Genomic DNA, 24,985 nt, shown 5'->3' on the forward strand with positions numbered 1-24,985 from the left:
GTAAGTATTATAATTCAAACGATTTCCAATAAGTTTTAGAATTCTCAAGACTCACTTAGTAGGTAGGTCTTGGAAAATATGAAGTCAATAAGTCAATCAAGTAATTGTTTAGCAAGCTAAGCTAGATATTAAAAATCCCCACAAATCAAATGTACGTTGGTAGGTAGTTAGAGATACAGCCTACAAGAAGTCGAAGCCTTGACAGTAATTTTAAACAAAATGCATTTATTATAGTACCTAATTGCAGTAGATACTTCCTAATCCTAATTCATCCAGGATTAGAACACTTATCAGTCAGCGGAAAGTCATAGTGCTTGACTTTGCCTACTGAAACAAACTATGCAATTATATCCGCGCGCTGAGCTAACAAGCGCATCTAAGTAAATTCAGCGGAGCATTAACGATTGTTATCTAAACCTGATTGAGCGTCGTGCGTGGCCCTGTCTAGCGCAATGTGCGGAGATGTGCGAAATTATGTAAGGATCGCCTTGGACCACTCATTACTGCTGTCATCCGTCGCATCGCTCAGCTAATGTTGCACTCGTTAGGGCGCGCGCACAACTAACATGCGCCAGCGCTGCGCGTTATACACAAACAATTTATATTGGATGTTTAAGCGTTTTAATGCTACTAATTGTCATTCTTTTGTATCTCATCATCCTCCGAGCCTTTTCCCAATCATGTTGGGGTCGGCTTCCAGTCTAACCGGATTCAGCTGAGTACCAGTGCTTTACAAGAAGCGACTGCCTATCTGACCTCCTCAACCCGGTTACCCGGGCAACCCGATACCCCTTGGTTAGACTGGTGTCAGACTTACTGGCTTCTGACTACCCGTAACGACTGTTATTATATATTCTTTTGTATCTCTATTAAGTTTTTTGATAGATGTTTGAATTAAAGCTCGGCTGACTGTTCTGCACTCATAATAATTTTGGCAGTAATGGTCATCAATGCAACTTGCAATAATTTGCAATCCGACATATTCAGGGCCCCGATTCTCCTAAGTTAATAATGTCAAAATCGAATAGAAATCGAATCGCAATATGATCGTAATAGCAGTTTTAACCATATCGGACATTCTGCTACTAATAAAAGACCAATCGTATTCGTTTGACATTTGATTGGTGTGCGATTGGTCTGCTATTTTGATGATTTTGATCTATACGGTAGTTTGCTGTACAATCATTTTGCAATCGTAAATCATTTACAGACAAAATGATTCATTATTGAATGACAGAAAAGGATAAAAACGTTTATTTCAAAGAAAAAATAGCGGAATGCCACATACGCTTCAATCGTAATCGAGTCGGGATTGGATATCAGTCGAATCGAGTCGAACGTCAATCGAAGGGCGCTTAAGTAAAATTAGGAGAATCGGGCCCCAGTAATACATGATTCGATATGTTACTAAAACACCCATTATTACAAAAAGTAGGTAAGGCCCGTATCAAGGCGCCCTTACGCGGCAAGCGCACATTATCGACATCGATGACTTCACCTGCGCGAGCGCAGTCAACATCACCGTCCAGGTATTCCACGCGAATTTGTGTACATAATTATTACTTACGTTAAATGTTCTGGTAGAAAGTCATTATCTTTAGCCAAAAAGCATTCTCGTTGGTAGCCAATATTCAGACCAAGTAGTAAAGGCACTTGAAAAAATGTGACTATCCTAATTCTTGAAACATTAGGTACTTTATTAAAATTATCTCGATTCTTTTCTTCAGATTTTCAAGGCCGTGTCTTCGTAAGCCCTTCACCATTTTATTGAAATCACTAAGTAATTCGTTTCAAGGGATTTATCTACATATTTGAAACAATTTTATACCCTGTTTTTAGTCTGTAAGTTATTAGTGTTTGAAGAATTCGTAATCATCCTGTTAACCTTCCGAGAAATGTCGAGGATATCGAAATAATTCGAGGTTTGACTTCGCAGTAAGTAAACTACTACATTGATCAGGAATGTGAAGAATTTCCGCAATGTTTTTGTTGACAAACCGTATAAGGATAAGCAAGTTGTCAGTCGACAGCTAGCGTTTTTAAGGGTTTTCTTCTCATGGATATATCATTATGACGAATAATGTGCAATTATGCCATGCCCACCGTAAATTACTGATACAATAATTCATAACTATATAGTCTTAGACATTGAAACTACATAAATGAAACACCTACTTTGGGTTAGTAAATATATATATGTAATGGGAAACATAGCAACGGCATAATAAAAGATATAACGAAAATGTTTTGAAAACATGGTTCGAAGGTAAATACAAGAATAATTTCTTAGGATGAAAACTATGTTTATAGGGCTATCTCTGAATGAAATATATGACTAAGTAAAATGACGAACAGCGCCATCTGTGTGTGTGCGAGCGCACTAGGAGGTGTTGTCGACGTCGGCCGCCACGTTGGTGGGCATGTAGTCGAAGAGCAGCGCCTTCTTGTCGTAGCCGCAGCGGAACAGGTTCCACGCCAGGTCCTCGGGCGAGTCGCCCGCCTGGTCTGCGCAGCTCTCCAGGACCTGCACCAGTTTCACATTTAATTTGCTCTCAAAATAGTATTAGCTTCTTCCAGATGCGTTTGTTTTTATGATCAGAAAGTCTGGCAACTTAATCCAATTGGGAATGGTAACTGTATTATGATGGTCAAGAATGCAGTCGCTCTTCGAAAAAACATCGGTATTCAACTACAACTGAGTGAATACCAGATTATAACCTAATGGAGAAAAAGGCAAGGTAGATGAGGAAATCCAAATGACCGAAGAGAAAGGATAACTAAGCCTATTAATGAGAATATCGCACGACGCACGTGGTAGGTACACCCCTCGTGGACTCTCCGCAAACTAACTTGCTGTGCCCGAGAGGGTCTATAATTGTTTCTATTTAATTTTACTGATCGGCTTTGTATACATTATGGGATGCAATAAAGTTATTGAATATTGGTTACACCGCAGTAATGGTATTTCCCTCACCTTGGTAGCGTTCTTAGCATCAGGCCTGGCGGCGATCTTGCCGAGCACGGCGGCCTTGTGCAGCTTGCCGTCCTTGCCCACCAGCTTGCACTTGAGCAGCACGCAGTAGACGTGGCGGCGCAGCGCGGGCGAGTCGTGCAGGCGGCCCGCCAGCAGCGCGTCCAGCTGCCGCGGCGCCACGCGCGACTGCTCCGCGCACGCCGCCGAGTGCGCGCGGAACATCGCCTTCTCCTCCTTACCCAGCATCTGACCAGCAAATTGTTATTAGTGCTCCAGACAATACCTTGTGTGGTTGTTAAATACTAGCAGATCCCGATTACAGATCAGGCGAAGGACAATTCAGGAAAATTTGGGAGCTAGAGTATCACTCCACTTTACCAAGCACTGGTATTCTTACAGTTCAAATACTAGTAGGCTACAAAGAATGGTTCTTGGGATAAAACTATTACAGGACTCCATTGCCTAAGAACTTAGCTCTATTTTGGACTAGGTATTTCTTCGATTAATTGGAATCACTATCTTCAGGGCAACCAAAACTATGTCTGCGAATTGCACAAGTTCTTTTACCTAAATGATTGCGATACTCACTATACAATTCTTGCATACTGTTGTTGCCTGAAAAAAACATATTCCCATTAATTTTAACTGAAAGTAAGTAAGTAGGTATACTTCTTAAGTAAGTAGGTACTTCTTATCCTCTAATCGTCAGTATTTTCTGCTGATCTTGTAAAAAGGAGCTACGCAATAAAGAGCACACTGTCGATCGTAATCAAAAGGTCAATTCGTGGACGTTAGCCTCCACTTCCTAGCTGTCACAACATAGGGTCTTCCAATCTCTCCAAAAACGATATTCATAGATTTTTTGTGTTCCAGTTTAGCAAGGTTGTCACCACTCGGATATGGCAAGCACTTGAGATCACAGTCACTGGGTTCGAGGCTCACCTGTTGCGTGAGAGCGACGAGCGCGAGCAGCGCCAGCGCACGAGAGCAAGTCATGTGACGGTCCGGTGGCAAGCGCAGCGGCACGTGAAGCAGCACATCAGCCAGTGGCAGCCCGCGCAGCGCTTGCAGGAGTACTCGCGCGTGTAGCTCTCCGGCGACCGATATATGCGCCGCCGCATCACTCGCCACCGCTACCACGCGACAACGACACTTGCGATTGTGTACTCGACAATTTCTGTGAGAAAGAAGTGAGAACTCTTACAACTGCTTATGTCGTTCTTAATTAATCGTGTAGCCGCCATGCCGGATAAAACACGAAGTCTCTAAATCCAGTTTCAGATAAGATCAAGCTATGCCTATTTGCTGAAAAAGAATAGATGGTATGCAAGTAGGTACTTATACTCAGGTAGTATCTATTGAAAGGCGTATACTTACAGTGTTTATCATCTACCTTGACACAGACGGCCAACCAAATTTTCTTATTTTCGTGAAAGCTGAAAGGAAAGACGGGAATATATAAATTGTCGAATTACAGTCGCAAAGGGTTCCACAGTTAGTAGGGGGACCAATAATTATGAAAATAATGAAACAATACGGCGTGTGTTTAGTAAACAGCGGACGGACGCGGTATCACAACACGGCACATCACTCGCCAAATATTCCACGCCATTGTTTAACGCATATCTTTCATTGACAAATATCTGCCGCCGCACATTGTACAACAAACATTCGAGGGATGTTGTTGTGAGTGCCTCACTTACTTATGCTGGAACATTTCGTATCATCACGCCCCCGGCAGTCGGCACATCTCCGTATTGTCCGTCGCCGCGACAGTATTGTGTCACACGCAGTTCCAATTTCATAGTAGCCTCTACTTGTGATTATTTCTCAAAATATAAGAACAATGCTACTCGTAACGAGAAAACAGTCAAATAAAATTTAAAGAAACACATTTTACTCACTGCAATAATTTCTTTAAAATTTAGAAGATTTCTTTTAAACCAAAAACGCGTTGGAGTTTCGAGTAACTTTATACTGCTATCCTCTTCTTTTTCATGCTACTTCTTGATACTCTGAAATCGGATCAAATTATTTTATTACGGAACAGTTTTCTCATTTCCAGAAATTAGGATCATTCTACTGATTCAACTTTGATTTGCGGGTCCGTCAAGTCTTTCCCGGTTGATACTATAGTAAACTACGTGGGCGCGGCTACCCTACGTCAGGAGTAGGTGCCAGCAAAGTTTGAAGAAATGTGTAATGTAACCTTGTTCCAGACTTGTGAGCGCGATCGTTCCGCGCGGAGGGGATGCGGTGCATGCAGACGGTGGAGGGCGGGCGCGGGCGCCGCGCGGGGCAGGCGCGCTGCAGCACGCACGGCGCCAGCCCCAGCGCCAGCGCCACCGTCGCCACCAGCTGCATCAGCATGCCTCACACCCACCCTGCCGCGTGCACTACATTACCTCACTACTCGCTAAGTAGGGAATTGCCGGCATCGAAATGAACTTCAGACGTATGACTGACTGACTTTTTGACTGATTTATTTTTGCGCAAATTGCATATGAAGTCATCAACTTTATCAGTTCAACTCTGAATGCCATGCACCATGCACACACCCACAACACGGCACTTTGAATCTATTACCTAGGTACCTTCATAGATCAACTCGCCTTCCGGTCAGTGGGTCGTCTTAGGAGCGGAGTAGGGGAGATGTTCCTAAAACGGGTACCCTTCCTAAAACGGGTAGGCTTTGCCATTCGTATATTATAGGTCTTAGTGTGAACCTGTGAGTATAGAGCGGTGCACTACCACCCCGCCGATCACGGTCAGTTGGCACGCGCGCCTAGAACGAGCGTTTTCGAGATAAGATGTAAAAAAAGTTTTTTGCAGAGTTTATTAAAAAAAATCGGATTATGCTAGTGCTGACTACTCAAATATGGTGCAAGATACGATTTTCGCAATTTTGTATTATCATTATGCATGTTATATGCTTATTAATTGTGAATACTTAGTGGTCTCCTTGTTTACTATTTTAAGGTTAAGGTAGTTGAAATTTAAAACGTGCTTTTGGGCAAAACGGGTAGGGGCATAACGGGTGACTACCCGATTTGAAATAAGGGGCCACTTCCTCGATTGATCCCACAGAAAGCTAATCGAAGACAAAAGAAGCCACAGAGAGCTGAAGAAGTACAGGAACAGCGTGAAAAAGAAATTAAAATATGTTTTCTCTGATTTTTAACAAAATTATCTGCTAGTAGGATTATAATTTCAAATGTAACATTTAATAAAGTAAAAAAGTGATCTAGACTGATCAAAATAAGAAAACTGTTTAACATAATTAAGGAGACTAATTAACGATAAAGATTTCCTGGATAACAGGAGGCTAAGATGCGTTTTCTAATGCATTTATCACATATATTCATTAATTACCTGTTTTGCCCAAAGGCGCTACCCGTTTTAGGACCCCCCCGAGGGCAAAGCGGGTATTTCGAAGGGGTTTATTTTTTTGTTTTTTTTTTTCTGAATTTTGAAGAAGATTACTAGGACTATCTTATGTTTTCCAAAGTTTATTATATAAACAACCCTATGAGTACAAATACAAGTCGCATGTAATGTTCTTGGTTATTTTATTTAACATCTTCCCTTAGCTTACCCGTTTTGGGAACATCTCCCCTACATTTATATCATAGCTTGTCATTCAATAGTAACACCTAAAAGCTACCGAAGCTTAATTGCCATTAACCCCCGAGTTGTTGTTCACACGTACGTATAAGTCATACCTACTTTGCAGGTTATTTTTCGAACAGGATGGACTCGAACTGCTTGAACTCATAGTAGTTGTTGATGCTGATGGGGTTGGCCAGCCACCACATGCTCGCTTCGGGACACACACCGCGGACACACGCGACCCGCCGACGAGCATCTGACACTGACGCGCGCGCGCCTTCTGTTTTACAACAGCTTTCTCGCCTGCCAGACACTTACAACTATACTCTTTAGTTACGAAAGGAAATTCATACATGAAAGAGGTTTGTATTTAGCATTCGTTACACGACGACGACGTTAGCACGAGATGAGCTCGATGAGGCTTCATGGCATCACTTGTTACAGGCCAACTTTATTCGTTATTGAACTAACTACACGATTTACTCTTATTCAATCCGCCAGACAAATACATACTTGAGCATTGAATAACCATTGACTCTTCGATACTAGGTATCGAGCCTCCTACGAACCTAGTATATTACAATAGTAACGGCGGGTCGAAAGTAAAGACCATCTTGTATGTAGTATATTTGGTGTCAGGTATAATAAAACAAAAAATAAATAAAACATTCACAGTTGGATCCATCTTCAACTTTATTTAACTTATCTATGACACAGCACGTGTTGGGGTCATTCGAGTGCGCTATAATATAGTACAACCACAATATTTCAATAAATAAGCAATGGCGGCCAAAAACTAGTATTATGTTACATTAGATCTTAACAAGAAGAATTAATTATCTAGAGACAGTATCTAGTAAAGTCGTAATACTTACATTTGATAAAAGACAATAATTAAGTAAATATACAATATACAACAGTACTTAGAGGATATGTAGGTATTGAATGGGTACTTCTTAACCGCCATTGTACAAATAAAATTATTTGAACAAATAAATACCTCATTACACTATAACTTGATCGTGGAACGATCATCTCACGCGTCGATTACATCGTAACAACCAAAAGGCTGCACATATTTATACATTAGTCCGTCTGTACAACGTGTGACATACACACTTACACTACTGCCTTAAGGCCCATCAACAGTCTGACTCGGTAACATTAGCCTCTAGTCCTTTTCCCACATATTACACAACTACTTATACGCCTTGCGTACAAAACTATTCTTCCATCCTTGCTCTCCAACGCTTGATGTCACTAACATCCTATAGCCAAGAGATGCTATAAAATCCTTTATGTAAAATTCTCTACTTTCTTAAGTCTGGTCGTCTGGTCGTCTAGTCTTACTTTAATGTATACAGGGTGGCAAATTTCAAAATCAATTTTTATTTAAAGATTTGGCTCAATCGACAAATACAATTCTTTTGTATAGTAAGCACTTAATTGTCAGGTCACAAAACCTATATTTTATCCAAATTGAGCAGTCACAACCTACCACTATAAAGGACCAATTATTTTAATTTCACAAAATATGCAAGATTGCCGCAAAACGCACACGTCTACAAAACAAATTAAATGACAACACACGAGAACTACGGATAGTGGAGATTTATACTATTCATGTGCGCTGAGGACCAATCTGTGTAGAAAACATACTGTGAACACAACTTATAGAACAATAACAACGCTCGGTCAGCTGACGATTATAAAACCAATAGGAATGGTTTTTCACAATTACCAGTTGGTTTTTGCTTGGTACAATACTGTATCGCAAGCAACACGCAGAAGATGAAATAAACGAGTACTAATCTAACGGACAACTTGAAGGAATGCACAATTTGTGGAAATATGGTATAATGGAAAACACCGTGATTACAAACTTGCTGCACACGTGGTTTACAAATTATCCACTTGATTTATTCTAGGGATAAACATAAATAAATATAATGTTTAGGTTGGGTCAACCTTAGGGTCGGCATTAGATTTGTGTTTTTGAAATAAATACATAATGGCCACTTATTTACTGATTCTATCGGTATACACTATAAATAATATATAAATAACATACTAATGAACCGAGTTACACTGGGTATATAATTTTACCACTAAAAGATTGAAATATAATCGCATTATTATCTAGCTGTATTGAATTTTGGCTTTAGAGATTTACTTCAATCACCGCACCTTCCGATGAATAGATGGCAAAGTAAAATATTTTTTCAGCAAATAAATTCTTCAGTTCATAATTTTGGTAGGTATAGAAAATATTTATTACATAAATTCGAGCGTTCATTTTATGACTGACAGACAACGAAAGGACCATGAGTCAAGTTGGGCTCATTGTCCAACAGAGTTGTAGCATATGCCGTTGTGAAGGTTTTTGTTTGTACTAAAATTGTTACTATGGGCACTACCTTCAATTCCATGGCAAAAAAAAGATATGCACTTAAATAGGTTTTGTAGAAAAGGACAATTGTTAGGAGTCTAGTGCGCTTGGTTGTTCCTGACATAAAACCTAATTCGCAGGATTTGATTATGCTAGGATTATGGGACCACCTCATAATCACCAGGTCAGGATCTGATGATGGAACCCCTGAGAAATCGAGGGCAACTTTCGAAAATTGTAGGCGTGCATAGGTTAAAAACTTGACAGTGAATTGTACGTCTGATAACACTATGCTACAGTGAAGGTTTGGAGCTGACCTGATGATGGAGACCGGAGAAGATCGAGGGAACTCGACAACTTACATATTAAACTACCTCGTGTTTGGGCTTATATTATTCGTATTGATGGGAACTTTCCACAAATGCGGATAGTGACAACTATGCTTGTCACTGAAAAGCCAAAAATAAAAAAAAAACTTTTTATAAACAAATAAAACCGACTCCCAAAAACACTGAAAAGCAAAAAAAAACTATTCTTAGGTGCATCGGCATGGGCTTAGAAGTCGGTGGCGTATAAACTCAGGAACATCCATTAGACACTGACTTCTAGGCCGATGCACCTAAGAATAGTTTTTTTTTGCTTTTCAGAGTTTGCCAAGAACAAATTCTGATGGGTAACGACAATTGGAACTTTTTGATTGATAATTGCAATATCCATCACCAAAATGTGTGGCTATTAAGAAGAAGGATACAGTCAAGACATGTTCGTGCACGTACATATTACGTATACATTCTGGTTAGCAGAAACGAAATGGGTCGAGATGCCATCGCTCAGTATTACTGCTCGTGTCTAACAGGTAGACGCACAGTAGAAAGTTGTGCTCATATCATTTCAATAATATGATATCTAGGGTTAGGCAGGCACACACAATTTAATCCACCGGCAGGATATTTAGACGACATTATTATTGATTGAAATGTTTACAAAAATAATTTTAACTGCAGCTGCTAACAGTTATTTATTTTTATTTTTTATGTATACATTAAACCTGGAATTAAAACTAGTTAAAGGTGTTCAATAACAAAACCTACAATGCCGTAACAGCACTACTTTTTGCAGAATATTAGTTTATTTATGGTTGGAGAAAAATATTTATAGCAAAATAACCCCATGGATTCTTCGCAAAAATTAGTTAAAATCTTTATATTTAGTGCTTTACAAGTATATTCAAAGTGGTCTCATCTCTGTTGGTGGGTGAGCCCAGGCTTCATACATTTTTGCCCATGGTCCTTTTAATGGAAAGCAGTCCATAGTTAAAAACCCACCTGTTGACTTGTGTATCCTTCGACAGAATTGGACTTAAAGCACTTTTCATTAGTGCTACGGATATAAGGTTAGGAAACGAATACATGATAAATATTATTAGAATACAGCTTTCGAGCACTGGGGTCGTGAGATCGTATCATGTGTCTGATCACATCGTCTCCTTTTTGCTTTTGTGTTTATATTGTTTGTGAAGTTTTGTCAAACTGTATCTTATCACTGAGATAATACCGTCCATAGAAATGTGTCGAGAGTGTCACGTGTATTACTCAATAAGAGCGGGCGTAGGTACTGCTGACAAACATTTCGAATTAAATATGTCATTTCACCCTGTGGATATATTTCGGTAGTAGAATATTACAAGTGGTTTAGGAAATTGAACTGTAGTTTGAGTTAGGTAGAAGTGAAGGAGTGAGGTGTGTGTGTTCATGCGGGCAGGGCCCTGCGTCCGCGGCGCCGCGCCCGCGCATACAGTCGCAGCAGCACGGCGCCCAGCACCAGCAGCACGCCCAGCGCGCCGCCCGCCGACACCGCGTGCCCGTACACCGCGCACGACAACAGGATCGACACCGCCTACACACACCATCACACACACGTACAGTTATCGGCACGGATATCGACCCATGACCTTCACCAGCGCAGAAGCGGTTTATTGGTTTATTGCCTTATGTGTACAGTACGCAAAGCGATCCCCACTCTTCCGCCGAGAGCTCAATATCCGTGCCGGTAACTATAACAGCCGCCTCCCTAAACTTTAGTTACAGCCTTTATATCATTCCACTGCTGGGCCTCACACACGGAGGGGAGAAGGAGTTGGATCCCAAACGATCATTCAATTTTTTCCCAGACGCTCATTCTCTACCTACCCTTTTGCCCAACTACATAAGTTGGAGTCAGCCAGTCTATACCTCCTTGGAGTTTAACTGGATGTTAACCTTTTGAACGCCAATGTCGGCTATAGCCGACATGAGCAAGCGTGCCCTGTGCGCCAACGACGGCTATACTCGACAAAAAACAGGTCGCAGAAAAATACAAAATAAACCTATTAAATCATTACTTTTATGTATTTTTTAGTAGATATTTAATTAAGATTTTCGGGCTTGGCGTACAGGGCATAGGAATACCGATATGGCGTGGCGGTGAAAAGGTTAAACTTTCAGGCTTCTGAGTACTCGTAACGACTGTCATAAATGTTAAAAAAATTACAGCCGAAACCTACAGAGTACCATGCCTTCCGAAACACAACACATATAAAATAATAATTAAATTTTTATTTAAAATCATTCAATATGAATGTGGTCTTAACAGTTTTAAATTAAGAACAGGCGTTGACTCCGCCCCGACTATCGAAATATACTCCGTAGTCATTTATTGAAAAAAATATATATAGTAGAAGTGATGGCCAAGTGGGTAAAACTGTCACGTATGAGTATATCGGTTCGATTCCAGGTCAGGCAAGTAGCAACACAATAAGTACTTTCTAAGTATATTTTGGACACCAATAGCTGATAAAAAAGTGAAGGAAAACATCTCGAGGAAACCTGGACTATAAAAACTGAAATTACCAACCTGCATTGAGCAAGCGTGGTGATTAACGCTCAATCCTTCTCCATGTGAGAGAAGGCCTTTGCCCAGCAGTGGGACGATAAGAGATGATGATGTGACTGACCTGGCGCAGCGTCATGATGATGGTGAAGACGACGGCGCCGAAGCGCGAGATGGTGTGGTAGATGAGCAGCTGCCCCACCGCCGAGCTCACCGACAGCACGATCACGTCCGCCGCGAACACCGGGTGCTGCAACATACACGACATTACATTACATGACTATCAAACTAACAAAGTAGGACGTTAGAAGCTTACCATTGTGCAGGCGAACCCTTTGCAACTGGCTTTATGTAACTGCAGAATTTTAGAGTAGTCGTCTGAAATGTTCTGAAGTGTGAGTGGCGTACGTACGTGCAGCAGGCTGAGCGGCGGCGCGTGGTGCGCGTGCGCGGCGGCGGTGAGGGCGCAGGAGAAGGCGTTGACGGCGCACAGCATGTGCAGCGCGCCGCAGCCGTAGCGCGCGAACACGGCGCCCTGCCACGACGACGTGAAGCTGTCCGCCACCATGTACAGCGCCAGCAGCGCCGCGCCCGACAGCGTCATCGCGCTCGACACTGCGCAATCACAAGCGTGCCCATCACGTAATCATGCTGTATCCATCTACTATCACATTATTCACTCTGTGTAAAGCCCGCCTGATACTTAACCCGCGGGCCGTGCGCGCGCCGCGGGCTAAGTGGAGATCGGGCATAACATTTCACTCACCGTGCTATAAGTATTCACCCTGCATATCTTTTACCTCTCATACAATTCACCCATACTTAATACATCTCTGGATGATTATAGGTGAACTTCAAACACCGATAACATTTCTCACTCCACTACCTATTTAGTTAATCAGGCACTGAAATAATATTTCATATCTAACAAGTTCTTGACATTAGAGCTTTGAACTAATAAAAAAAAATTTTTATCAGTTTTTAATAATTTATTTAGCATTTCTCTCATTATGAGGCGAAGGTAAGTATTTAGTGTGCTCACCCATGTTGTCGTCGTGGCTGCCGAACATGAAGAGCACCATGCCGACGGAGATGAGCACGGCGGTGACGTACTCGTAGGCGTCGTACTTGTTGCGCGACACCAGCTTGCCCATCAGCATCACCGGGATCACCTTGCACGACTTGGACAGCACCTGCCGCCGGGACACGCGTCAGTCACACACACACACACACACACGCGCACACACACAGCACAGCGAGGCGTACCTGCGTGGGGAAGCTGACGTACTTGAGCGCCTCGTACTGGCACCAGGCGCTCAGCACGTTGGTGAGCGCGCAGTACGAGAACTTGTAGAGCGGCGCCGGCGCCAGCGCCGCCCGCGTGCACAGCAGCCGCCCGCCCGCCAGCAGCAGCGCCGCCAGCCGGTTCACGAACACCAGGAAGGCGGAGTCGCTGAAGCGCTGCGTGCTGCCGTCCGACATCACGTAGCTCTGCGTCATGATCTTCTCCTGCAGCAGCCCCCACACCAGGTAGGAAGCCATGAGGCCGATGAAGCAGAAGGCCAGCTCGGCGCCCTCGCGCGCCGGCGTCTCGTCCTTGCGCTTGGCGGCGTCGGGCAGGCGCTCGCCCGGCTCGCCGAAGCACGCGAACAGCACGCGGTACGTGAAGCCCGTGTTGCCTGCGGCACGTGCCGTACACTCGACATGTTACATACAGCTATGACCAAAGGATAAGCATCTTGCGTGCACTAGGTACCGCTACCGACTGCTCCTTGTTACAATTCGACGACGAGCGGGCAAGCGGATTTGAGAAAACTTGTCCGGAGCCTAGAGTGTAGATTTTTTCGGGGTTTTTCTGTTTCATAGGGTATACTTCTCAGGTGATCTCATGGTCATTAGTACAGGACCTGGTGACGGAAACCCTGAGAAATCGTCGAAATCGAGGACAATTATCGAAAGTCGTAGGCATGCATTGAATAAAAACTTTACACTTAGATGTATGTCTAAACACATTGTGAAGTTTTAAAGCTGACCTGATGATGGAGACAAGAGAGTTGAAGGAACCTTACAAGAGTACCTATGCATTAACTATCTGTGTGTGGGATTATTATATTTGAAGTGATAAGAACTTTTCACTAAGCTATATTAGTATATAATCACTGAAAAGCAAAAAAAACTATTTACAAAAATAAACCGACTTAGCCTAAACGCTGTTTTGTCTTGGTTTTTAATATTTTTAGATGTAGAATCTCTTCTATTTTTACGATTGTAATAGAATACGACGAGGGGCATGCGCTTGCGCACGCGGCGGTTTCTTATTACAGTCACTTCCTGTGCATCTATAGCTAATTTGTAATTTCAAATCATTACTAAATCAATTTTAACAACACCTACGGCTAATATGTAGATCATGTTGATGTAAATAAAATGCTCACAAACTAACTCGATCGAGAGAATATTTTCTAAATAACCGTCAGATTAAAAAATGTAGAACGTTCGCATATCGCGGCTTTGGCTAATTAACGCAAAACAAGCAGATAGAGCGTAACTAATGAACGCGGTTTAACAGTCGTCACCACGCGCTCGCCGTGCCCAAACTACTCACTTATCTTATCGAAGTAGTTGATTCTGTCGAGATATTTGTACAGGATGAACATGGGCAGCAGCACCGTCGAGTACCCCACCAGGTTCAGCAGCAGCCGGAAGAACCTGCAAATCACACCTGCAAGTTATAGCAGCTGAAAAAACATTAATAACTTTGGAGAAAAAATTCGAAATCATTCAAAAAACATTAACACTTTTTGTTCTTTTCAAGAAACAATTTCAGGAGGGTCAGTTTTCAAGAGGCTACCTCCGAAAAGCACACACAGGAAATGTGTGTTTTTTTTCTGACAAGCAGAGGTAAAGTCAAACCCCAGCAGCAGAGATCTGTCTGTGCGGGTTAACGGCTATAAGAGAGCCTGTTTGTACTGCATGCTCATTTAAGATAGTTTTGGACTATAAAGTATCAGATTTAAAAGGTATTTAACAGGCACTGAAAACAATAATCAGCAAATACATTATGCTAATCACCAGCATACAGACAGCTACTTTAACAAGCGTTTTATTATCAGTATAGTATGGTGACACCAATAATCAGTTATTTCTTTAGATTCTCAAGTAAGTAAATAATATATAACCAACAACTAACTTAAGTGAACATATCAAAATTAATATTCACTTTATTGAAAACTAAGTGGTGTGAAAACTACAGGTTCTCCTGTATCCGAATGGAACTTTAATGTTACTTGGGGATAAAGCTTCCCAACAGGGAAAGAATATTTTAATTTGACTCAGTAGTTTCAGAGCCTTTAAGGTACAAACAAACAAAAAATCTTTTCTCTTTCTCTTATTAGTACCGCTGTTTCCCACTGTCTCACCCTTGGCCCATTGAAACTGCTTCTCATACCCAGATAAGAATAGTCAACAAATAAATATAGTGCAGTAGCACAACATTGAAATAATTTTTTTAATAGTTTCAGCATTTTTAGAGACTCTATGGTAAAAACAAACAAATATACCATTAGGATAGACAAGCCAATATCTCACCATGAATACTCAATATCACTGAGTGTGGCGGACTGCTCGTACGCGTCGATGAGCAGGTGGTAGAGGTGGGAGATCAGCCACATGCACCCCAGGCATATCAGCCCCATGGACCTGCACCAGACATCCTTATTTTTTTATTCATTCATACATTATGTGAGATGTTTTCTTCACTCTTCTTTATATCATTTTAAGACGATGATTAGAATAAATTCGTAATTCATTAAATAATGATAGTCGTGGTGGCCTAGTGGGTAAAGGACCAACCTCAAGTACGAGGGCGCGGGTTCGATCCCAGGTCAGGCAAGTACCAATGCAACTTTTCTAAGTTTTTATGTACTTTCTAAGTATATCTTAGACACCATTGGCTGTGTTTCAGATGGCACGTTAAACTGTAGGTCCCGGCTGTCATTGAACATCCTTGGCAGTCGTTACGGGTAGTCAGAAGCCAGTAAGTCTGACACCAGTCTAACCAAGGGGTGTCGGGTTGCCCGGGTAACTGGGTTGAGGAGGTCAGATAGGCAGTCGCTTCTTGTAAAGCATTGGTACTCAGCTGAATCCGGTTAGACTGGAAGCCGACCCCAACATGATTGGGAAAAGGCTCGGAGGATGATGATGATTAGAATAAATTCTTGCTGCTGATTGGAGAAGTACACACATGTTTGTTTTGACTTTAAAATACACGGTGACCCTTGACCAGTGTTTTGTTCTCAAATTAGTCAAATAGGATATATGAACCTCATCGCATTAACATTATGTATATGTTTTTTTTAAATGTTGTCCTGTTTGAAAAATAAAAATTGAGAGTGGTTTTATTACAAAGATTCTTATAAGATTGCTATAGTAGATGCAAGTGGCAATTAATTAATTAGTTAAAAACAATTTTTATGTTAACAAAGCAATTCATGCATATCTACAGAACATTGTGATAGTCATGGTATAAACATACGCGCTCTCTCCCTGAGCCGTATACTCTGATAACAACGATTTATGCCTAATAATATTTTTTACTGTAATTTGGTTTTGCCAATGTTTTTATGTTTGAAAAACTTACCACACTGCTACTCCCGAGGACATTGTACCGTTCTTTATAATAAAACAATCACAAAAATATTAAATAACATATACAAAAATACTGACTGATATGTAGTTAAATGCTTTACACTAACAATTCATTGTTAATTCACTATAATATTAAAATTAACTTCATTATTTCGGTAAACCCACAACATCCCCACCCGACCCATACTTATAAAATGTCAAATTTATTTTGACAATGACATGAGACGCAACAGATCATAAGACCAGGGGATATAAATGTTGCCACTATTAAAATAAGGCTACAGAATGCTTATTATTATACATTTGAATTTGCACCAACAACGACATAAAAGTGTGATTAATAATATCTCATTTTTGGCCATTAAAATATTGTAGTCTTCAATGCAGTAAATTCATGCAGCAATGTTTTCTATCAGCTGTACGAACGAAGTATCTGTAGATCCATGTCTTTAAGGCTTTTATAATGGCTTTTATGGACTGTGTGACGTTTGAACCACATTTTTACTATAGAAACCATAAACTGGCACATTTAAAAAACAAGAATAAATAAATAATGACGTTAAAAGTTTACTAACCTCTGCATTTTTGTAATGAATTATTTTTAAATAGTTTTTGTGCTTGTAACTCAGTAACGATCTCAGATTAACTAATAATTTATTGAGCTGTATGTTATCTAAATATATTTGTAGACCTTATGGAACACAAAAAATATTATCGCCCTAGACATGTGGTCTGAGGCTGTAATGTTCTTGCTAGAGTTTTTGGCAGCATTGTGTGCAGTGGCTGTGTGCGGACCATGCTTGCTGGCGTGCGCGCGGCGGCTGCTACTGGGAGACGAGCTGCTGCACCGCACGCCCACCGTGGTGCGCGAGGCCGACGTGCTGGGCTGCGACGAGCCCGCCTGCCCCTACTACAAGAAGAATGTCAAGTACCTCATGGTACCCGCGCGGAGGCGCCTCTACGGCTCCCCTACCCGACAGTGTTCTTAATGTTTTCAAGCTTTATATTTTTCTTAGTTTAATACATTTCTGTTTTAAATATCCTTGGCAGTTTTATTTTACATACCTACTCGGAGGGATCAGCTTGGCAAGTTCATCTGGATGTCTTCAAGGGGCAGAATGTTATATCCGATAAAGACACAATAGAAGAAGGTATCCGATCCATGACAACTGTTCCATGTTACATACCTAGACAACAGGAAAAGAAAAGGCCAGCAATAGATAATATAAGCTTTAATTTTTCTTATATATAATTCTTTATAAATTAAGTAGCAGAAAGCTAACATTAAAGATGTTAGCTTTCTGCTACTTAATTTATAAAGAATTATTAATTTATTAAGAAGAATTTATTTATTTATGATTGTTGTAGTAACAATGAATATATAAATAAACAAGCGATCGGAGCGATGCTCTAGATGTACTTGACCGGTCAACTCGGGAGTGTGGCGCGCGCCTGCTATGCAATTTTCCAATCAGCTCCACTAAAGTTGTAGTTCAATCTGACATTATGCGTGTAATTCCTCCTATTAGGTACCTGTGGTACTTACCTATTTCATCACATCACTTTGGAATCGGAATAAGGAGTTAATGAAAAGGACCTAGGTATTTAGGTGTGATTGAAAAACAATATTTACCTATGTAGCAATTTTTATTGACATTTTTGCACAAGACCATGATACAGTTGAGTGACTATTATATGTATGTAGAATGGATTTAAGTTCAGTGTACGTATGGCGGCAGCGGGCAAAGGTCAGTGGATGCGCGGGGAGTGGCCGATGCACTCGTTGTCGACGCTGATGTCGGGGTCGCGCTTGTACGACGGCTGTCGCCCCCACTGCTTCCACGGCGTCGCGGACGACGGCAGCCTCCAGTCGCCCCCGCACGGACACGTCTTCGTCTGCGCAGGCCCATACTTTGCCTGATAAACGAAATACAAACATCAATTAGGTATGTTGTAATGGCAGCAGAGGTAATACAGTCTATAATTGATATCGGTAAAAGCAAACAATCATAGCAATAGCAGGACCTCGCTGGCTCCAGGAACTACAGATGCTGAAACAACACAGACGTTAATATAAACCCTTCAATGCTGTTATAATAAATTAAACAGTGACCTGAGGAGCGACACCTGCCGCGAATATTTTGGCTGGTAGGTGGGGAGGTTGTCCTGCCACTTGCTGGTCATCAGAGATCGTTCGCTTAGCAGCAAGACCTGGGGAATGCGAGCATTGGTTACATGGTGGGCTGGAGGGAGAGCACAAGCACAATACAGAGGCATGGTGGCGAGGGTACTGACCGAGAAGCCGGAGGGTACTGACCGGGAGGCCGGCGCAGGTCCATTGCTGGTGGATGAGCACCACCAGCACGGTGCACAGCGCCACCAGGGCCTGCAACAGCACCGCGCTCGTCATCAGAGGTGTCTCGTGTTCGAGGTGAAGCTCATCACCACCGCCCTGCGCCACTCACTGGTACTTTTTATTGAGTTGCGGAGCAATATGTATTATGACTGTGACGGATTTGGTACTGTAATTTTTTTCGGTATTTGACAGAAGTGTGGAAAAGTTTGACATTGTATTTTTTGGACATCATTTATTATGAAGGTTTGATGCTACTTGGAATAAAAAAGCTAATAATATTTAGGTGAATAGCTGAAAGAACAGAATATGAGAAATAAATTGCACTCCATCGTACCGCAGTAGGCAGTGCTACGAGACGTAACATAACTATTTATTGAAAGCCTAAAGATACGTTTTGGAAGCAACTGGCTGCCTACAACAACTCTTATAATCAAATTAAAACTTTAGATGCACTGGTTTTTTACGCGTTTTTATGAAATGGTTTTCAATCGAAGCCTTATATTCGTGTATAGGGCTGGGAGTATTTTTTGTTTGTGAATATAATACAGTGTGTGTTTTATTGTCTTTGTGCACGCACTTAAGCCATACACAATTACATAGACACGTTCAGCGCATATCCTTTGTATATGTTACCGGAAGTGTATGAAGTCTAGGAATTGTATACAGCTCCTAGGAAATGTATACAATTCCGAACCTATGTAGGAAATGTATAAAATATTCTTTCAATAATTATTTTATACGAACATATCCTGGGAAATGTATCTATACATTTCCTATGCATTTTATAAAATTCCAAAATCGTTTCAGGAAATGTATAAGAACAATGGTTTCTGTCGGGTTTCTGTCGGGTTCCTTCTATCTGGCAGAATTAGCCGTAGGTACTATGAAGATGGTAGACTTTCATGGATTCATTTTATTTAGCATATTGCCATTTATAACCTTCAATGAAAAAACGTTGTATTAAAAATTGAAGTTAATGACGAAAACGAATCGCTGCAAAACCGACTCCACGTAGTCTTGTCTGCCCTACCTCTAGAGTGCAATTCAAAACCGCGTAGGCGCGGAAAATTATTCCTAGGAAATCTATGTAATTCCTAAATGGTAATCTACCTCTATGCATTTAGTACGCATATACAAGAGTAGTAGAGGTGAATGTCAGAGGTCACCGCTCTGCTCCCTCTGCCGCCGGTCGCCTCGAGGCTCTAATAGGAAACTTACCATCAATAAGGGTAATTGTTACCCTAGCACTTACTTAGGGAAAATTATTTGTTTTCCCATAAACCTGCTATATTTGCAGTATGTCACGTATTTAATCAACATTTACTGAAAATAGCTCATGCTGTGGGGATATACAAAGTGTTAGCAGCGTATATGGAATTTATACCTTTACACAACGCTTTGAAAATAATTATGTATATTAAAGCGTACCTTTGCGTAACATTGATGACGTCACTGGCGCGAGTTGACTTGGGGTATGTTCTCAGTTTGGATATCCCCAAGCAGTTATTATGAAATATACCCGACCATAACGTAGCTATCCACAAGAGGTTGCTGTAGAATTTCCGAAACAATATGAAAATGCAGTTGCTGAGTTTAAAACTGAAATAAAACGCTTCACAAGTTTATTTGAAATTGCACTGTCAAAACTCACAAATACCTACGATAAAAAAGTAAATACATCAGAACAAGCACAAAACTTAATTTTACATCCGATAATGACTAGGCGTGTACCTAGAAAAATTAAAGTTCAAAGCACATTCATTAGTAGACGTAAAGAAAGGGGAATATTAAAGTCTAAGTGTAGGGTTCAAGCTGGGCGGCCATCAAACAAAGAACGCATATCTAACTAAACGGAAGCATGATCTAGGACAGAATATTAAAATCAATGTCAATAACGCCCGTTAATTTTATATTTTTCATTTTATCAGTTTTTCCTAATTGCATTTCTTTATTAGATTCATTTCCTTGTATAATAAACGTTTTTCTATTGTTCTTGTATTATTTATCTTATTCCTTATATAAAAATAATTATATCTTTTTCTGTCTCTGAGTTCCTTGAAAGGCAATTAAACGGGTATGGATTAAACTATAGCTAAACGAAGTGCCTTCCGTGAAAGTATACCCCAAAATAATGTTGCAGTCGGGTTTACCTACTTTGAAATTATTGATACGGCTATATCGGGTGTGTCGTTCATAATCACATTAAATGAAATGCGTTAATATACTGGTTAATATATGTCGATTTACACAAACAAAAAAGAAAAATACGTAAAAATAAAAAAATGCATTTTTCTAACAAAGTAAATAGAATAAAAATGTGCGAAAATTAGAACACTATATAAAAGTCAGTCATTACAAACAACTGAAAAAACAGCTGTCAACTGATCAAAACATTCGATACTCCAAACTTTATCTTTGCTTTACATATGATGTTGTAAATTATAAATGACTCCTGTGATTACACCACTGAATGGATTAGGTTATTTTTTTACAATTCACCATAGAATATCATAAAGTAGGTATATGCTATAGGATTTAATGTGATTGTGAACGACACACCCTGTATATTATTTTTATTGTATATACACGAACTCAACACTACGGAGCGTTGCATAAATGTATAATTTCCATATACGCGTGTCAGCAATACTAGACTTTGGTATATTTATTATTTGGTAAATATATCTACTCTTTGTACAGTGTACTCCTTGACCTAATCCCTTGCCCTTACTTACTTACTCCCCTGGGTAGTCCCTTATACATAGGGTTGTACCTACACCTTATGTACTTTTATTTAGGTATTCTTGTTCTAACTTACTCTCCTTATATACTTCTTAAGGGAGTGCATGGGGATAGATAGGGGGATTAGAGATAATTACACGTCTTATATGTATGCTCTAACGCCTCTAACCTTGCACTCCAAAACAGACATATGCTACCAGCCATGTATCGCGAGTGGCGTGTCGCCGTGTCTGTCTGTCTGTGTCGGCCAGCAGTAAATCTCCCGCCAGGCGGCGCCACCGGCCGACTTTGGACAGAACCATTTCCGCGCATTCATTGGATTTAATTTTATTGCCTTTGCTCATTTTGACGCGCCGCGTTCTGCATTAACTTGACTATACATATGGGTAGTCACTGTAAATATCGATGTCAGGTATGCTGCGCTCCCCAGCGGGGCCCAGTAGGGCCAAGGCCTGCCGAGGCTGCGGGTAATTCGAAAGAGATACCGCGGCCCTGGTACATAAAAGGCCTACGACGGAACACGACGGTTTTTAGCCAGTAAGAGTCTGACACTCTCTCACCGCTGCTAACCCACAGCGGGAGGGGTCATTTGATGATTTTTGACGTCGTTAAAAAAAAAATACCAGTACTGCAGCTTCGGCCTACTTCATGCAGTCGCTGCATGCGCGGCCGGCAGTTGCAGTCGGCAGCTTGAATTCAAAACGTACCTTTATAATTCATACAAAACTGCTTCTCTTTCAGGGTTTATTCAACTTCAGTCATTAAAAAAAGTTGATAAAAATAATTTTTATTATTTACAATTGAAAACAGGCGACCACAATAATACGATAATTAATAAATAATGAATAAAATCACAGAATATTTATTATTATTTCAGGGAAACAACGTCATTAGTATCAAACAAAAACACAAATATAATGCATAATACAATAATGGTCCCAAAGTGAAGGCTTACACAATGCAGGGGACAGTGAGGAAGGCATTATCCCGACCGCAGGGCACGCGCCTGCGCGCGCGCCGCTGCGGTCACCACCCGCTGTGAGTCACAGGGAAAATGTTACACCATACTGAACACAACTAATTAACTGTCACAGTTAGAACAATACTAACGTCAGCATGTCACTTGTAGGTATTAGGATTAGGATATTGTAGTCAAATGTACAGGTAGGTTGTTCGCTGAAAGGTTTGACAAGGATCCCTAAACCACTTCCTCTTCTTCAGTTTTCCTGAAGTGAATGTTTGTTATGACGCAGATTATTAGTTACGCATTAGTTTTAGCATCGCTAAGTAAATCGCGTGCGTATAATTTTTGAATCGTTACACACCACTTGCTAAAAGCCAACCATTAACTAAGTATTTTCTTTTTAAATCAGCCTGTGTTGTGCTGTAAACGTAACCCGAAGGGTAATTGTTAACTAAAAATAAAACTATGTGGATATGTAGGTACATTCATTTTCCCGATACACAATAAAATCAGTTAGCTATTTTGTTAATTAATGAAGTGTCTACCTACTACCTAGTACCTACTAGGTATCTAAAATAATAGGAATTCGTTTTCAAATGCGGTTGTTGTACTGACATGCGTAACTAATCTGCGTCATAACAAACATTCACTTCAGGAAAACTGAAGAAGAGGAAGTGGTTTAGGGATTCTTGTCAAACCTTTCAGCAAACAACCTTTAACTAACTTTATTTTATTTGTTTTTTTTTTGCGGCATATTAAATAAACAAAAGTTATTAATTTAAATAAGCTTAATTTTTTGTTACCATTAACGATTATTATCGATGTAAAACGCGTCTGCCATCATGCTAGTTTCAACGAGTAAGGCTAGTCACTCAGAATATGATTATTGATAAGTAATTCATACCAAGTACAACAAATAATTATCATAATAAAGCAAGTGTAATTCGTCGCATGCGCATTACTCATGTCTGTTGAGCGCTGCATCGTGCAGGCGCCGGCGGCGGGCGAGTAGTCGGGCCAGTAGCCGGGCGAGTGCCGGGCGAGCTATCAGCATGCTAGTCGCGGCGCGGGCGCCACGTGTGCCGGGGCGAAGCTCCATGCCGCATTGTGGTCACGTCACAACGTGTTATTTATAGCTTACTACTGGAATTTACGATGAATATTATGCGAAATGAAAGCTCACTCTGAATGTAAACATTACCTACTATATTGTGGACTTATCTATCAACTACCCAATTGGTATTTTTGACTATCAAAAGGCTAAAGGAACCAAACACTACAGGATATTATAAATCAGTAGACGCTGCTAAATCCTGTCTGTTCTCTACAAATACCTACATTAAAACATTCAAGATTTACAAAACTCTATCCATAGACATCATCATAATCAATCAACAAATCCCCAATAAACAATATTTATTGATTTTCCCTCTGCCATTAAAGACTGACTGCTAAATGTTCATGAATTCATTCTTGGAATCAGCTATTGTCATCCAAGTACAATAGTATTTTATCTTCTAGTAAATATGGGCTAAAATACATTAAAATCAGAGACCATGAAACCATATAAGTTTTAACAAAGTTCAATTATTATGTACAACGTTTACTTGCAATAACTACCAATATCATAATATCCTACTTTATATCTACCACGATGCATCGTGGTAGATATAAAGTGCCATCTCTGAGAATTGAGAATTTTCGAAATGGGTCCAAACGCCTCCGAGCAGTCAATGAGCATACATTAAGACAAGACTATAGGTCCTACCTTTCGAATGCACTTAAACGGCACTCGTTTTAATGTGGAGACTCTAGCTAGAGAGAGTGGATCGAGTACAGAGACAGGGTGTCGGCGTAAAGGAGCCGGTGCTCGGAATGTGGGTACTTATTTACATTGTCTTTACCACTTAATAGTAGAGTAGGTTAGTATATCAAACTGAATGAGTGTCTCGGTGACAGCACAGGGTGTCAGTTCAGTGTAATTTCGCGAACAACACCGCAGTCGCGGTGCACTTGCGGTTTTCATTAACATCGCTAATCGCAGCTACTCAATGAGCGGTATTTAATTATAATTATTAGTCTTTCAGATATGGACTTGCGCAATAGTTGTTTGTTTTAATGAATGATTCACGTAAGTTTCAAATTTGCCTCACATTGTTGCAGCTCATGAATATAAATCGTACTTGGAAACATATGAAGCTAAATATGAAGGTAAGTACGAGCAGCCGATAACGACTAGGGAAACCCTAATTTTTTAAAACATTCCTCTGTCACGCTCGCATGCACTGCGTATGACCAGCAACTGGTTCTCTTTGATGTTAAGTCTGTGCTGATAAGTACATATTTTATCCTATTTACCTACACACTTTCAGACCATAATGACTTTACATTATAGTATAACCAGCCGGAAAGCTTCTGAAGATGCTTCATTTCTAA

The 24,985-nt window shown here is 40.6% G+C and overlaps 3 protein-coding genes across 4 annotated transcripts; all 3 read right to left on the reverse strand.

Moving 5' to 3' along the window:
* Window positions 1–2,175: 2,175 nt before the first annotated feature.
* On the reverse strand, window positions 2,176–7,107 carry LOC110378654 (uncharacterized). The gene is made up of 8 exons (XM_021338003.3): window positions 6,701–7,107; window positions 5,184–5,358; window positions 4,879–4,989; window positions 4,352–4,410; window positions 3,917–4,151; window positions 3,563–3,589; window positions 2,975–3,220; window positions 2,176–2,524 (listed from the first exon to the last, which is right to left on the reverse strand). Exons 5-8 carry the CDS (start codon window positions 3,968–3,970, stop codon window positions 2,381–2,383), a joined length of 471 nt encoding a protein of 156 aa, XP_021193678.1. The 5' UTR covers window positions 3,971–4,151; window positions 4,352–4,410; window positions 4,879–4,989; window positions 5,184–5,358; window positions 6,701–7,107; the 3' UTR covers window positions 2,176–2,380.
* A 151-nt stretch (window positions 7,108–7,258) lies between these two features.
* Window positions 7,259–16,690, reverse strand: LOC110378653 (adenosine 3'-phospho 5'-phosphosulfate transporter 1). The gene is made up of 8 exons (XM_021338002.3): window positions 16,480–16,690; window positions 15,429–15,539; window positions 14,446–14,549; window positions 13,107–13,519; window positions 12,883–13,033; window positions 12,253–12,455; window positions 11,965–12,090; window positions 7,259–10,868 (listed from the first exon to the last, which is right to left on the reverse strand). The coding sequence occupies exons 1-8, from the start codon at window positions 16,500–16,502 to the stop codon at window positions 10,722–10,724; spliced, it is 1,278 nt and encodes a 425-aa protein (XP_021193677.3). The 5' UTR covers window positions 16,503–16,690; the 3' UTR covers window positions 7,259–10,721.
* Window positions 16,691–18,115: 1,425 nt separating this feature from the next.
* Window positions 18,116–19,077, reverse strand: LOC110378663 (uncharacterized). Of its 2 annotated transcripts, none has more exons than XM_049837632.2 (3): window positions 18,805–19,077; window positions 18,601–18,698; window positions 18,116–18,404 (listed from the first exon to the last, which is right to left on the reverse strand). In XM_049837632.2, the coding sequence occupies exons 1-3, from the start codon at window positions 18,824–18,826 to the stop codon at window positions 18,237–18,239; spliced, it is 288 nt and encodes a 95-aa protein (XP_049693589.2). In that variant the 5' UTR covers window positions 18,827–19,077; the 3' UTR covers window positions 18,116–18,236. The 2 variants fall into 2 exon arrangements, with proteins under 2 accessions (XP_049693589.2, XP_021193699.2); XM_021338024.3 differs by having other exon boundaries at window positions 18,783–19,059.
* Between the last annotated feature and the right edge of the window lie 5,908 nt (window positions 19,078–24,985).

The sequence above is a fragment of the Helicoverpa armigera genome, chromosome 23, assembly GCF_030705265.1.
Source record: "Helicoverpa armigera isolate CAAS_96S chromosome 23, ASM3070526v1, whole genome shotgun sequence".
In the NCBI taxonomy this organism is placed as follows: domain Eukaryota; kingdom Metazoa; phylum Arthropoda; class Insecta; order Lepidoptera; family Noctuidae; genus Helicoverpa; species Helicoverpa armigera.

Bases quoted from the DNA above. Each gene is read 5' to 3' on its own strand.
- LOC110378654 (XM_021338003.3), bottom strand. From the start codon at position 3,970: ATGACTTGCTCTCGTGCGCTGGCGCTGCTCGCGCTCGTCGCTCTCACG. The intron at 3,590-3,916 runs GTGAGCCTCGAA...TGTTTTTTTCAG, and splicing joins TCGTCGCTCTCACGCAACAG to GCAACAACAGTATGCAAGAA. The intron at 3,221-3,562 runs GTGAGTATCGCA...TTTGCTGGTCAG, and splicing joins CAGTATGCAAGAATTGTATA to ATGCTGGGTAAGGAGGAGAA.
- LOC110378653 (XM_021338002.3), bottom strand. From the start codon at position 16,502: ATGTCCTCGGGAGTAGCAGTGTG. The intron at 13,520-14,445 runs GTGAGTAGTTTG...CACGTGCCGCAG, and splicing joins CAACTACTTCGATAAGATAA to GCAACACGGGCTTCACGTAC. The intron at 10,869-11,964 runs GTCAGTCACATC...TGGTGTGTGTAG, and splicing joins TCATCATGACGCTGCGCCAG to GCGGTGTCGATCCTGTTGTC.
- LOC110378663 (XM_021338024.3), bottom strand. From the start codon at position 18,897: ATGACGAGCGCGGTGCTGTTGCAGGCCCTGGTGGCGCTGTGCACCGTG. The intron at 18,699-18,782 runs GTCAGTACCCTC...CGCATTCCCCAG, and splicing joins CAGTACCCTCCGGCTTCTCG to GTCTTGCTGCTAAGCGAACG. The intron at 18,405-18,600 runs GTCACTGTTTAA...TTCGTTTATCAG, and splicing joins CGGCAGGTGTCGCTCCTCAG to GCAAAGTATGGGCCTGCGCA.